Raw genomic sequence first — 14,777 nt, 5'->3', positions numbered from 1 at the left:
TCAAATAAATTTCTCAAGGTCATTATGTGGTAGAATTGGGGTTTAAGGCCAGGTTTGTCCAACCCACACTTCCTCTCAACTTAAACATCCAAACAGCCATCATGGCTGCCTGAGGGTTGCTGATTAATCCAAGGGCTCCTTCAGGGTCTGACTCTATGATTTTTAAAGTTAACTGAAAGAGTGACAAGTCAAGCAATCATTTTGTAAGTCACACACTAGGTTTGGAATTAGGAGGGGTAACCAATTTTCCTTCCCAAAGTGACCACCAGACATACCCTGAGGGGCTGGGATTTCTGGAACTCTGTGGAGCTAACAAGAGGAAACTTGGACAGTTAGAAAAGCGAGGGGGAGGCTACATTCCAGACATAGCATATGGTATGAGAAAGCACCAAATTTGGAGTGGGACAAACAGATGAAGAAGGTGTCAAGTTCTCCGGGGAGGAGTAGAGGATAGGAGAGGCTATACACAGGGTAAAGCTTTGACAAGATGCTGGGGTGACTTAGCTGAGTCTCAAATAAAGGAGAACCATCCCAGAACCCGTGGAGCCTCCCCCCGATCCTAACAAGGGGAAGTTTCCACAGATGAAAGGGACTGAGTCCCAGATGGAAGCCGACTGCCTGTTCTATAGGGAAATCTTCACTTCTAGCAGAGAACTCTGGAGTCATATGAAAACCTATCTCGATTGCAATGACTTGTCTGCTTGCAAAAGATGACCTCACAAGGGCTTGACTCAGGGGCGAGTGAAAGGTAAGGAATTACAGGAGGAGAGATAGTAGTTGAGTGGGAAGAAGAGAAATCATAAAGGACTGACAGGAGGCAAGTGAGTCCCAGCACAGGCAAAACAATCTTACCTTGGTTATGGGTGCACAGTACTTAATGCAACACAGCTCATGAATGCAATGTCCCTACTCGCCTCCATCCCTGACCCCAAGAAAGCTGTCCCAGGAGAGAAAAATCACTGGAATGACACCACAACGGAAGGCAAGCTCAACTTTGCATTGGAAGTGGCCCTGCCGGCCTCCCCACTAATTTTCCCCCTGGGGACAGACACTGCTTTCACTGGGGAGGCCTGGAGAGCCGCTGAGTGTCCACTTCCTGAAGGGCTAGGCCAGATGTGGGAGCTCAGGGGAGTCAGGTAGCTGCTTTTCCTGACACACAAGATCTGAAGTTTTGTTGGTGCTCGCACCCTTCTCAGAAATGAAGGGCATATCTGCTCTCCTGAAAACCTGTCCCTTTGTCAAGTCAGCACGGGCTCTGTCCTTGGAGCTTCCAGAGGGGCCATCTTCCCTCTGCTGGAGTTCCCCCAGGGCTCCTGGCCCCCAGGCAAGCAGCCACCTCTGTGTGGGCTCTTTTCCCACCTCCACCTCCCCAAGTATGCCTTCCCCTCTAGTGGGATAAATTTAGCTCTGAATGAATGCAGAAAGGAGAGCACATTCATGTAAACACAGATCAAGTAGCTTTCAAATATAGGTTTGACACATACACCATCAGCATGAAAGATCCAAGTTCTTCTGTTTCCTTCTCTTCTGTTTTTTCCATCTTATCCTCAGAGCCCTGCACCTTTTTCTGCATTTAGTGAAGCGAGTTAATATGTAGATCAGACTGTGGGGCTGTTTGTCTTCAGACCAAAGAAAGCAGAAATCACTTGAGGGATGGAGGAACATCAAGAAGTCAAAGAGAGCCCTAGGTGTTCTTGGTCATTTTCATTTATTGATTGTCTTAGAAGCCCATCAGAAACTTGGAAGCCTCTTTTGTCTTCTGTATTAGCAGAGTCTTTTCTCCCACTCAGCCGAGCCCAGTGGCTACTACGGAATGTTGCACAGACCTGCAAACATTTCCCTGGTGACCTGTCATTATGTCCCTAAGTCCTTGCCTTTGAAGTCACCCCTTCGTGTTGTCCTTCACACTCACAGAGCATTTATACTTCTCAGAACACTTTCTCATTCATGAGTTCCTTTAATCCTTACAGGAAACTTGTGAGGTAGTTAGCTATCCCTTTTCCCAGTTTATAAACAGAAAGCCTCAGCTCAGAGCAGTTAAGTGACTTGTTTGAGGTTATGCAGAAAAGTGGCAGAGTTAGAATTAGGAGCTAAGATTGACACTTGGTCTTATGCTCTCTACCTTGAGCTGCTTTGGGAGAAGGTAGCTTGTCCAGGAGGCCCAATCTGGTAGAGTTACATTTAGTAACTTTGCTAGTCTTTGGAGGGTGGGCAAGAGGTGAGTACACAGGATTGAGACCCCAGATATTCCAAAGGGCTCAATATCCAAAGGTGGTAGGAGCTGAAGCTAGGCTTTCCCAATTTCATTACTCATTGTCCAAGCAAGAGGGCACACAGGACTGACCTGATGGGCCATTGTCCCTTCCCTGCCAACCCCACAGGACATCTCTCTCTCCTGTCAGCAGTGCTGACTTGCAGAATGTGTACAGCATTATGGAATCATGGCTAACAATGAAAGTGTCTATGGCCACACTGCAAACAGGGATTCCAAGCTGACAGGGCACATCGTGGTCATTGTACTAAGGCAAACTAGATTGGCCCCTAAGCTCTCTGAGAAGCCAATGACCCAATTGTGTCTATTGGCATTACATAACCAGATTGGCCTCCCAAAGATTTTTTCACATTGTAGCTAATTCATACCCAACCTAGAATCAACTCCACCAAGGAGCATATTTAATATGTAGGTATGTAGCTCTCTAGACATTCCTAAATCAAGCTTGTTTTCCATCTTTTCCTAGCACTTCATCCATCTCTTCTTGAGCATTCCCTTCTCATTCCTTCTTATTTATAATTATTAAATTGACTCACTCCAAAAATAAGACTGTAGGTGTCTATGAATCATTAGAAAGAGAGTCTGGTAATGAAATTTCTAGACAATAAATGACACAGAGCTGAATCCCCCCTTTTAAAAGATGAGAAAAGAGAAGTATCTACTAATGTGAGGAATTTAAAGAATAACAATAGTTCACTGTCTTTTTCTAAAAAAAAAAAAAAAAAAGCCTACATAAAAGGGTGGATAAAATCAAGTCACTCAGTTGGTCAGTTTATGACATTTTTAATGAAGCAATAATTAGGCTGAGCAGTTAGGACCTACCATTTCTGGGACAGCTACTATGGCCACTCTTGAGCATCTTATACATGATATCCTGATTTCTCACAACATCCCTATGGGGTTAGAGTTATTCTCCCCCATTAAAGATGAGGAAAATGTGGACCAAAGGAATTCAAAGTGGTGCAGTGGGTGAGGCTCATGCCTTTTTTCTGTATCATGCCCACCTACCCCTTCCTAATCGCACTTTTCCAAAACTTCTATCAGTAACGAGATCATTATGAACTGACATCTGAATATCAAAAAAGCAAATGTAAAATGATCCCTAACGACCCTGCTCTAATTCCCATATACTCTCCTCATACCCCCTCCTTTCCTCTCACAATGCACATCATCAGTCAGCTGACATTGCCAAAGCTAACCAAGAGGAAAGGAAACCATCAAAGTGAAATGCTAATGTTCATTTCTGGATGGATTTCTAACTGCTCACTTTGAAGCTACTAAGTAGAGAGCCTAGTCAATAGATACCTTAAGTGACATCCAGCTAGTCTTGGCTGGATCTGTTTTCTAACTTCTCTTTTTTGCCCCATGGAGACTTGCTGCACGGATCTATCATTTGAATCCCATAGGGAAGCACAGCACATACTTGAAATCCCATCAACTTTCCCAAATTGTTCACAACCAAAGGAGCCAAAAGCCTCCAACCACTCTTCCCCTCCTTTTGATTCTGTACAGAGCCATCACATATGTTTTGAATGACCACTTATTCTAAAAGACCCTAAAAGGCAAAACAGAGCTCATATGAATACAAACATTTTGGAGGCCCCAGGCATTCCTTTTAAAATTACTTTTGTCAAGAGAAAGCTTCAGGTTACTCTGAAATTTCACACTCCTAGCTGCTGCTTAATAAGACTTTAACTTCTGCTCACTCAAGGGGTCTTGGCAAGTCATTTCCCTCTCAGTTTACAGAGCCCTGTTGTCCCCACAGGGGAGTGGGCTGTGACCATCTGTGGTTCCCAAAAGACTCATGCTCTAAAATAAACTCTGAAACTTTTATTAATAAAACATCTACTTTGCAAATCCAGCATTCCATAGTCTCTCCATATAATGCTTTGCAATGCAACATCTATCAGAAAAACCATTAAACAGTATGGGTAGTGCTTATGCAACACAATTTAATGTCCCAGCAAGAACTAGTGATTTGTTACACACATTATGCACCATTGTAATAGATCTTTCCAGACTGTAAATGTTTGGAGGGCAAAAAGTAACCAATATTAGCACTAGACTACAAATTCTTTGTAATACCAAGCCATAGCCTAATGTCTAGTATAGAATAGCTACACAATAAAAGTTTATGAAAGAAATGACATAATTTGTGTTAAAAATGTCTGTGTTTGTAATGGATTCAATGACTTTCAAATGCTAAAATTTAGAGAATTGAAGGGAGGAGGGCTGGAAGAGAAGAAAGTGTTTTCCCTCTGCTCTTTGGCAAGCATCAGCCATTCATTTTATAAGCCTTCCTGTTTCACTTAGCGTTCTTGGTCACAAGCAACAGAAATTGATTCTAGTTGATAGGAGCAGAAAAGGCATGAACTGAAAGTGTATTCACAGAATAGTCAAGAAGGCTAGAGAAGGAGGCTTGGACAATGGGCAGAACCAAAAGTGAGCTACCGGCCTGAAAGAATTTTTGGATGCTGTCTTCGAGATCCCTGGCAGGTGCTCGTGCCTGACTGACCCCAGATTGCATGCCATATTGTAGCTTCTAGGGGATCTAGGGGAGCAAGTGTCTGGCATTTCCCAGCTTCTATGATAAGAGGTGGCTCTGACTGTCACTATGGTTTGTAATATGGGCATTCCCCAAAGATGGAAAGGGGTTCACAAATTGGACAAAAAAAAATATGAAAGAGTCTGCTACACCTCCACCTGGACAAAGCCCCAGGGTTCAGTGTTCTGAATCTCTTCTCTCCTTTGACTTTTTGCCATATCTGCTTTGACAATCCTCAACGCTGACTAAACATACAACCACTGTGTATCATGGGACTCAGGTGGTTAAAAAGCACTGAGGAAGTACACACTATTGGTCATGAGTCTTTTGTCTATTCCTAGTAAATTCAGTACAATGGTTCTAAACCCATTCCCAACCCTACCTCACCCCACAGGAATTTATTTCTGTACGTGTTCAGGAAAATGTGCTTCAAGAAATTTTGATGCAGACTTCTGGGTGGGAACCATGTCTTAATTTTTGCCATTTTCCACAGCATCTTTACAAACTATTTCTGTTTTTCTGAAGTCCCTCACCCCCACCCCATCAGTCTCAACCAATGATCCTGAGGTGGGAAAATGAGACTACCTGATGCATACTCACTTAACTTGTCTCTCCTTCAACTCAGAATTTCTTCTTTTCTCTACCCATTCCATCCTCCTGCCCTGCTTAACTTCTTCTTTCCAAGGCTAAATTGGCCACCAGTGCTCATGGTCTAATCTGAGACTTAATACTTATCTTCCCTTTTGACTATTTCTTTGGCCTCACTTTCCTGATGCCAAAATTCTCTTCATTCCCGAAACATTTCAAGTCTTATCTGACCTAAAGACTCTTCAGCTTGACGTTGCTTCCCATAAACTACCTTCCCATTCCTCCAACCCACCTTCATCTTTCATATCCAAAGATCTGAAAGGAGTGGTCTACACTCATGAATGCTTTCCCTCCACTTTTCATTCATTCTCAACTCCCTGTAATCACTTTGAGGCTGACTTTCCACACACACACTGCTCTCCCATTGTCACCTCTGGCTTCCTGACTGCCCAAGCCAGTGACTCCTTCTTAGTCCATATCCTTTTTCATCTCTCAGAAGCATCTGACCCTTTTGAAAATCCCTTTCCTCCTGTTGTGGTTTTTGATACAAACATCCCTCCTGATTTTTCATTCTACTTTTCAGATGATACTTTCTTAGACTCCTTTGCTGGGCTTTCTCTTCTTTTTGTTCTGTTTTCCCAATCTGACCATTCTCATGTCTTTTGTTATAACCTCAAAATAGATGACACCCAGATAGTGTCCCCAATCCTGATTCTTCCATGCTGTGATTCAGAGTTTTCCAACTGATCATTTCCAATAGATGCCAGGGCTCTTCTCCCACCCCATCTCCCTTCCAAGATTACTTTCTTTTTTTAAATTTAAATTCAATTAACATATAGTGCACTATTAGTTTCAGAGGTAGAGTTCAGTGATTCATCAGTCTTATATAATACCCAGTGCTCATTACATCACATGCCCTCCTTAATGTCCATCACCCAGTTACCCCATCCCCCCACCCCACTCCCCTCCAGCAACCCTCAGTTTGTTTCCTATGATTAAGAGTCTCTTATGGTTTGTCTCCCTCTCTGATTTCATCTTGCTTTATTTTCCCTCCCTTCCCCTATGATCCTCTGTTTCGTTTCTTATTCCACATATGAGTGAGATCATATGATAATTGTCCTTCTCTGAGTGACTTAGTTCACTTAGCATAATACCCTCTAGTTCTATCCACGTCATTGCAAATGGCAAGATTTCAATTTTTGATGGCTGAGTAATATTCCAGTGTGTGTGTGTGTGTGTGTGTGTGTGTGTGTGTACACACACACACACACACACACCATCTTCTTTGTGGTATATATATCCCATTGTATATATATACCACATCTATTCATCTGTTTATGGACATCTGGGCTCTTTCCATAGTTTGGCTACTGTGGACATTGTTGCTATAAACATTGGGGTGGAGATACCCCTTTGGATCTTTGGGGTAGGTGCCTAGTAGTGCAGTTGCTGGGTCACAGCATAGCTCTATTTTCAACTTTTTGAGGAACCTCCATACTGTTTTCCAGAGTGGCTGTACCAGTTTGCATTCCCACCAACAGTGTAAGAGGGTTCCCCTTTCTCCACATCCTCTCCAACACCTGTTGTTTAGGGTGGTGTTAATTTTAGCCATCCTTACAGGTGTGAGATGGTATCTCATTGTGGTTTTGATTTGTATTCCCTGATGCCATGTGATGTTGAGCATTTTTTCATGTGTCTGTTGGCCATTTGTATGTCTTCTTTGGAGAAATATCTGTTCGTGTCTTCTGCCCATTTCTTTTTTTTTTTTAACATATAATGTATTATTTGTTTCAGGGATATAGGTCTGTGATTCATCAGTCTTACACAATTCACAGCGCTCACCATAGCACATCTGCTTTCCAATGTCCATCACCCAGCCACCCCATCTCTCCCTCCCCCCTCCACTCCAGTAACCCTCAATTTGTTTCCTGAGATTAAGAGTCTCTTATGGTTTGTCACCCTCTCTGGTTTCATCTTGTTACATTTTTCCCTCCCTTCCCCTATGATCCTCTGTCTTATTTCTCAAATTCCTCATATCAGTAAGATCATATGATAATTGTCTTTCTCTGATTAAGATTTATTTCGCTCAGCATAACACCCTCTAGTTCCATCCATGTCATTGCAAATGGCAAGATTTCATTTTTTGCTGGTTGCATAATATTCCATTGTATATATATACCACATCTTTACCCATTCATCTGTTGATGGACATCTTGGCTCTTTCCATAGTTTGGCTATTGTGGACATTGCTGCTATAAACATTGGGGTGCATGTGCCCCTTCAGATCACTACATTTCTATCTCTGGGGTAAATACCCAGTAGTGCAATTGCTGGGTCATAGGGTAGCTCTATTTTCAACTTTTTGAGGAAACTCCATCCTGTTTTCCAGAGTGGCTATAGTAGTTTACATTCCCACCAACAGTGTAGGAGGGTTCCCCTTTCTCTGCATCCTCGCCAACATCTGTTGTTTCCTGACTTGTTGATTTTAGCCATTCTGACTGGTGGGAGGTGGTATGTCATTGAGGTTTTGATTTGGATTTCCCTGATGCCGAGCGATGTTGAGCACTTTTTCATGTGTCTGTTGGCCATTTGGATGTCATCTTTGCAGAAATATCTGTTCATGTCTTCTGCCCATTTCTTGATTGGATTATTTGTTCTTTGGGTGTTGAGTTTGACAAGTTCTTAATAGATTTTGGATACTTTTAGCCTTTTATCTGATAAGACATTTGCAAATATCTTTTCCCATTCCATGACTCCTTTCAAAAATTTTTTTTTGTGGTAAAATATACACGGCATAAAATTTACCATTTAAACAACTTTTAAGTGTATAGTTTGGTGACATTAAGTCCATTTACATTGTTGTGCTCCTCTCTTCCTTTTTAAGGAAGGGGCAAGGGAGGACCATTAGCTGTTTATTGCTTGCTTATTACAGGGGCCTGCCCTACCTTTGTATCACTGGCTGAGCCTGGTGCTGAGTGGTGAAGAGCATGGGTTCTGGAGAGTCTGACCTGAGTTTAAATCTCAGCTTTATGACTCTGGCTGAAGCTCTCAACCTCACGGGTCTCACTTTTCTCATCTTGTTATTCTCTTCTGTTGTTGGGTACACAGTCACTCTCCTGAAGCAATAACAGCTTGGTTTATTTGTGAGCAAACACCCTGCAAAGAACTTGACCTGTGGGAGCTGGTGCTGGAAGTGAGGAGAAAATGAAGTGTTTGAAGAAAGTGATAGATCTTAGCCAGAAAGTAGGAGTTCTGGCTATCTTGGAGTGGGACGCTGAATCTGGCATTGGCTTGGATTTATGACACAAATACATCCACCTACACCCCTTATAGAAAAGAAGAGAAAACAATCAGCAGAACTGTTTTGGTGACGACTTCAGCGTTCGGGCAGAGTAGTAATTGATCATCAAGTGACAGGTAAAACATCTGTGGAAAGTTGAAAAAGCAATTTAGTTGAATTGCAAGAATTTGCCCAGGAAAAGAGGTGATTTGGGGAAATTCGATGTGCATACCTTTTAAAATGCCTTTCAAGTCCTGCGTTTAGAGAATCATCAAGGGCCTAAAGAAGTCAGGTTGGGTTTTTGTTTTTATTCAGTGTTTATTACTTCATTTTATGGAGGAAAGTTCACTTGTGAATGTTTGGAATTCTAGCAGGTCCCCCCTGAATGTTAAGAGGTATTTTGTTTGTATTTAGCATTTATTTCCTTTTTGGACTTGGTCTTATCCATCCCTCACATTCAGCCCAGGGCCGGTCACAAAAGATGCACTTTAGTACCATTTAGAGGAATAGCTGAAGCATTTAGTGACCCAATACCTACTTTTCCTTTCAGAGACTGTGTAGAGAAATAAAGCCTCTCAAAGAGTTTCAACCCGGAATGTCACAGGATAATAACAGTTTGCCCTTTACAAAGCACCTTTATATATTTTATCTCATTAATTACTGACAACACGCCATTTTTCAGATGAGGAAACTGAGGTTCAAAGTGGGTAGCAAGTTGCTGGCTTTTTCACAGATGATTTGTCAAGCCCCACCTAGCTGAGCGCCAGAGACTACAGACTCTCCGCTGTCTTTCTAAGCCACATTTGGCCTCACAGAGAGGTGGTCTGTGTTGAGCTATACCCTGCCCTCGGCCCACTTGACCTTTGAGGACACTGCCATCTAAGGCATGTGGGCGAGGCAGCCCTTCTCTACTGGAAATGTCCCCACGTGGAGCCCAAGCATCTGGCCCGCGCTAGAAAGCGGCCTGAACACTCGGTGGCCACAGCCCGCACGTCAGAGCACGTGCTTGGGGCCCGCTTTCTGCCAGAGGCCCCTCTGCTGGCTGGCACTGGCGCCACCTTGCCCTGCTCAGACTCCAGAGAGCGCGCGTCCACCCCGGAGCCAGCCGTGCGCTCTAGCCGCTCGCCGTGCGCCCGCGCCCCAGGTGCCCACCCGCACGCGCCCTCCCCATCGGCGCCTTGGGGTCCCCACCTCCCCCGCGGCGACAGCCCGGCGTCTCCTGCCAGCTTAGAGCCACGGGGGGCGGTGGCCGCAGGTCCCCCCACACCCCAGGGGCGGAGCGAGGCGGCGAGACGTCAGGGCGGAGGACCCGCGCGGGGCGGGCGTGCCCTCCCGGCGGCTGCCGGTGGCCCGCGTCCCCGACTGGCGCGGCCGGCCGCGGCCCGGAGCTGCAGTTAGCGGCGGCGCCGGGGCGCATCCAGGCTGCCGGGCGGGCGGGGGCCGGAGGCTGAACCGCGGTGAGCCAGCCGTGAGCACAGCTCTGCCCGCCACCCGCCCCTCCTCCCCCAGCGGATCCCCGGCCGCCCCTCGGCTCTCCCCCGGGCTTCTAGCGCAGCCCCCCGGGGTGCCCATCCATTTCCTTGGGTGACTACAGCGTGTGTCTTGTTTTTCTTTCTTTTTCTCCCCTCCCTGTGTGCCCTTCTCCAGGATGGCAGAGGCGGAGTTGCACAAGGAAAGGCTGCAAGCCATAGCAGTAAGTCCACTTTCATTTTATTTTCTTGCTCTATTGTCTGGGATGGAAGGGGACCCCGAGTGTTTCGGGGCCATCGACATTCCAGCACAGTAGCCGCAGGGCATGTGTTTGGGGGATAAAAGTCGGTCAAGGCTCAGCTACGCGCTTTTTCTTTTATACGTCTGTGGATAGAAACCCCCAGGGCGCGCTTTGGGCTGGGGATTTGAGTGTGGAAGATTGGCTTAGAAATAAGATGCTTGCTACTGGGCTTTGGGAAAAGACCAGACGCATGGGGGTGGGGGTGGGGCGATTCTTGGAATATTATCACCCAGTGATCGGTCCTATTCTGACTGCATCCACTGGAGAAGGGAGAGAACGGCGACCAGAACAGTGGCTGCCACCCTTCCTGCGGAAGCTGTTCGGTCTCCTAAGTGGGAAACCAGCAGTCAGCTCCACGGCGAACCCCGCAGTCCTGAAACCCGGGGTGTTCATTTTCTCTGTGCTCTTTGATATTGACAAGGACATTGGCACAAGCCTCCATTCTGGTGGGCTCTGGGGACTTCTAACGACTGGGTCCTGGGCATAATATTCCAAGAGAGCATCCCTCTTCTGGGGGTGGACAGTCTGAAACCTATTATCAGGATACAAAGGAGCAACCAGTTTTGGCAAAGTTTACGTGCACTTTGAGAAAAGTGTACCCTTGTGCATCTTGAGTAAAAAAGAGAACTTTCTGGGACTGTGTAGATTTGAGCAATCTCGCCACAGTGTTGTCAATGATCCACAGATGTGGTATTTTTACTGGAGCCATCACAGCTGGATTATATACTTCCTTTGCAGATGAGGGAATGGTTACTGCTGCTGTATGAAATAATAACAATTAAAAGAGAAAGTCTGTTCACATATTGGCACAAAAGAAGCTCCAGACGTTCTTCTACCTAAGTACCTTTTTTTGTCCAGGAGTTCTCTGGAAACACATATAAATTTGTCGGAGAAACAGTGTGTAATGTTTTGGAAGCAAAGTATATTAAAGTGTTTTCAAAATCCTTTGGACAGATTCTTCATGGGGAAAATGCATACAGGCCCTTCTTTTTAAACGAATCATTTGATATGGTTCCCAGGGCACTGAGATCCTCTCTACCAACGTCTTCAAATTGTAAATGTTTTGGAGACTTGACCACTGAAGTGAGAGGGACATTAGTTGGCAGTGTTGAAATGCTATGGGTTTTTTTGTTTTTTGTTGGTTTTTTTTTTTTTTTTTTTTTTTTGCCCGTTGGGCAATCTTTGAACTTGGTCCTTCAGAACTCAGGAAAGCTGGGGTTTGTTTGTTTGTTTTTTTCTCTTTTCCCTTTCCCTCTGTGCATGTGCATTTGGATGGTTAATGAAGTTGTTTATGGTTTCTAAAGCTAGTGGCAAGGCAGTGTGGCCTGTGCGTCATGGACTTGATGAGAATGGAGATATTCAGTTATTGGTGCCATGTAGCCGGTGGGTGTTTTATAGAAACTGAGTAATGGGGCTGCTCCAGAGAACATTCAGTTGCTCCCATAGGCTGTGTGAGGGTTTCCAACAGTTGTCATGTTTTCTGCCTTTGTGCGAGCAGCTTTCCTGGATGCCTGAGGAACAGCTGAGCCTTGTGAAAGGACTTGCTCTCTGAACGGGGAGCCAGTAGCTGCTAACACTGGGACCACCCCTTTCCAAAGGGCCTTGGGTAACCCCAGCAGGAGCCAAGTGGATTTTCAAGAAAGATTGAGCCAATCTTTTAGAATTCTCTTGAGTGTATGACAAGTCTAAACACAAACACTTGTGCCTGCTCAGCTGTGGAATTGAGTTTGTCCTGGACCCAGGAAGGTGTTGATGAGTCTCATGAACATATCCGCCTCCATTAACATACGTGTTGGTTATTTGTTTGGATACACTAACAGTGTGTGTGTGTATGTGTGTGTGTGTGTGTGAGAGAGAGAGAGAGAGAGAGGGAGAGAGAGACTGACTTAAGAACTGAGAGAGATCAGCGGGTCTTGCAACCATATCACTAAATAGTTCTATGCTACGCTTTGGCCTAGTGCACACTCTCCAGATTTGGCAAACCCTGCCTCTCTCTTCCGCCCTCCTACAGTTCTCAGGGGACCATCAGGAGGAAGCCCCCAAGCCTGCCTCCAGAGCCTAGCACTCCTGCAGTAGGTCTGGAAATGTGAAAGAGGAAGAGAACAAGTCCTTACCTCTTCGCCAACTTGGGCTCCTCTCTAAGAGGTGGAGCAGATAGACAAGGACTCTAGTCTGTGGGGTTGTGAGCAGTCTTTAGTCTGGACTGCTGTTCCTTCATCTGTACAATGAGCTCACGCATTCTACCTACGGGCTCCTTGTAAGGGTTAGCTCTGATACAGATGAAGTACCTGGCATGTGGTTGTCATTAGATGGTATGGAGACAGAGTCCCCAAGTCCCCGATTCCTGTCCATAGCACTGCCTTGTCCTGTGAGGCTTAGAGGCAACACCTTTGAAGTACAGAGTCTGGGAACAGCCTTTTACATTTTTCTCTTTAATTCTGACTGAAGGTCAGGGCTGTGTCCAGCATCAGTTCCTCCAGCTGCTTCAGACACAGGTGCAGAGCTGTCACCTGAGGATTCATCCATCCATTCGTTCAGCAGGTACTTACACCGTGCCTCCTTTGGGAAGGTACTATCAACACCAAAAAGTCAGTGTCCCCACGTTTCAACCATCACAGGGAAGATACTACCTTTTACATACTTATGTCCTGAAAGCACAGATGTCCTGTGACCCATTGGTCACATGGTCATCTGGGATTTTTTTTTTTTTACCCCCAAGGGAATGAAATACTCAGAAACTGTGGTACTTTAATTGAATCTTCCAGTTGAATCCAGAGCCTGATCAATGAGAAAAGATGGATCTCATCCTACCTCTTGCCAAAAGAAGAGCAAGTCCATCTTTGACAACTTTCTCTACTCCCAGGCTCTCCTTCACCTGTAGGGACACTCCCAAAGTGGTAATTTCAGAAGATAGCAAAATGCTTCTGTAGCAGAATGAATGTGAATAATAATTCCAAGGAATAATACTACAATTGCCATTTATTGAACATTATCTATTCAGCAAGGCACTGTGTGATCTGCTTTTTTTTAACCTTAAGTTTTTAATAATCGAAAGGAGAAACACACATGAACCATTACTGTACAGTGCCAGGAGTACTTATGCAAATGAGCACTCCCGTGGAGCAGGTAAACCAACCTCAAGGAGTTGTGGAACATTCCCCAAAGAGGAGGCAGTGGAGCAAGTCCTGAAGACTGGGTAAAATCATATGTAACATAATAACCTTCCTAATTAGCAGAAGGCATTTATTTGTTTATCATTAGTTTTATTATTATTTATTTGGAACAGTTAATATGAGAAAGGAAAAGCCAAAAGCATGAAGAAGTTCAGTCAGTAGCTAAAGGCACAAACTCGGTAATAAGACTCAAGTGCATTTTAACACACATTATGTCCTTTAATACTAATAAACTGATGAGGCAGGAACTACTGTATTATCCACATTTTATAGATAAAGAGCCCAACATTAACAGATAGTGTCAGAGCCAGAATTTGAACCCACGCTTCAGGGCACTGGAGCCCCTATATTGACTACTGCCCCGAATTGCTACTCCCAAGATGGTGGCAATCTTCTGCTTTTCCTATGAGCACACTGTGCAACAGCCTCAGTGGGAGCCAACAAGGGAGAAGCAGGCTGATTCAGTAGCACTGGGAAAGGCCAAGACAAACGAGGAGGCCCACATTCTTTTGAGAGTCTTCCAAGCTGGGTTTCAGTGCATGGAAATATCTGATGTATTTTCTAATTGAATGAGTAACACTCCCATGGGAAAGAAGCTATGGTGTCTCAGTGGAAATCAGCTTTGGGAGAGGATGTTGTTATGTCTGTACGTCCGAGAGGAAGAAGGTCTTCCTTGGGCATGTGGGAAGGTAAGTACATGTTGCAGAGGTCAGTGTGTGTCAAAGCCCGCAGAGCCATGTGGACAAGGCTTCGGCCTCTACCAGGAACCAGCATGAGCATGTTCACAAATATGGAAGGTCAACCCAACCTACACATGCTTTCTAGAGAATTTTGTCATTTAATAAGAACCACTCTGTGGAATAATAAAAATGATCTTTTGCATCTGTACGCCAGCTTACAATGTACAGACACCTGCGTAGGTTACCTTAATTCTGAGCTGTGTGGGGCAGGCCTCAGTATCTTCACTTCACAGTTGAGGATATAGAGATATCCAAGCTCACAAAGTGAGCTGTGGATGAGTTGTATTAAGTCCAGTCTCTCCTGACTCCCGATCCCTTGTATTAGTGGCACATCTAGTTTGGAGGGGGTACCCTGATAAGACTGGGAGCTGCCACAAGGATCCTCCTGAGCTAGAGTCCTAGGGTCAG

General features: G+C 44.9%; 1 protein-coding gene across 14 annotated transcripts in view; it reads left to right on the top strand.

Moving 5' to 3' along the window:
- Positions 1-14,777, top strand: part of PALM2AKAP2 (PALM2 and AKAP2 fusion) — a 471,064-nt gene that overhangs the window by 121,607 nt on the left and 334,680 nt on the right. For 3 of the 14 annotated variants that reach the window (XM_027615601.2, XM_027615590.2, XM_027615600.2), the window contains exon 1: positions 10,196-10,378. In XM_027615601.2, the coding sequence (XP_027471402.2) occupies positions 10,334-10,378 (45 nt within the window). In that variant the 5' untranslated portion in view covers positions 10,196-10,333. The other 11 variants (XM_027615587.2, XM_027615586.2, XM_027615593.2 and 8 more) reach the window with 11 other exon arrangements.

This window comes from Zalophus californianus, chromosome 13 (genome assembly GCF_009762305.2).
Source record: "Zalophus californianus isolate mZalCal1 chromosome 13, mZalCal1.pri.v2, whole genome shotgun sequence".
In the NCBI taxonomy this organism is placed as follows: Eukaryota; Metazoa; Chordata; class Mammalia; order Carnivora; family Otariidae; genus Zalophus; species Zalophus californianus.
The sequence above is the reverse complement of the archived record's forward strand: the minus strand, read 5'-3'. Positions and strand labels throughout refer to the sequence as shown.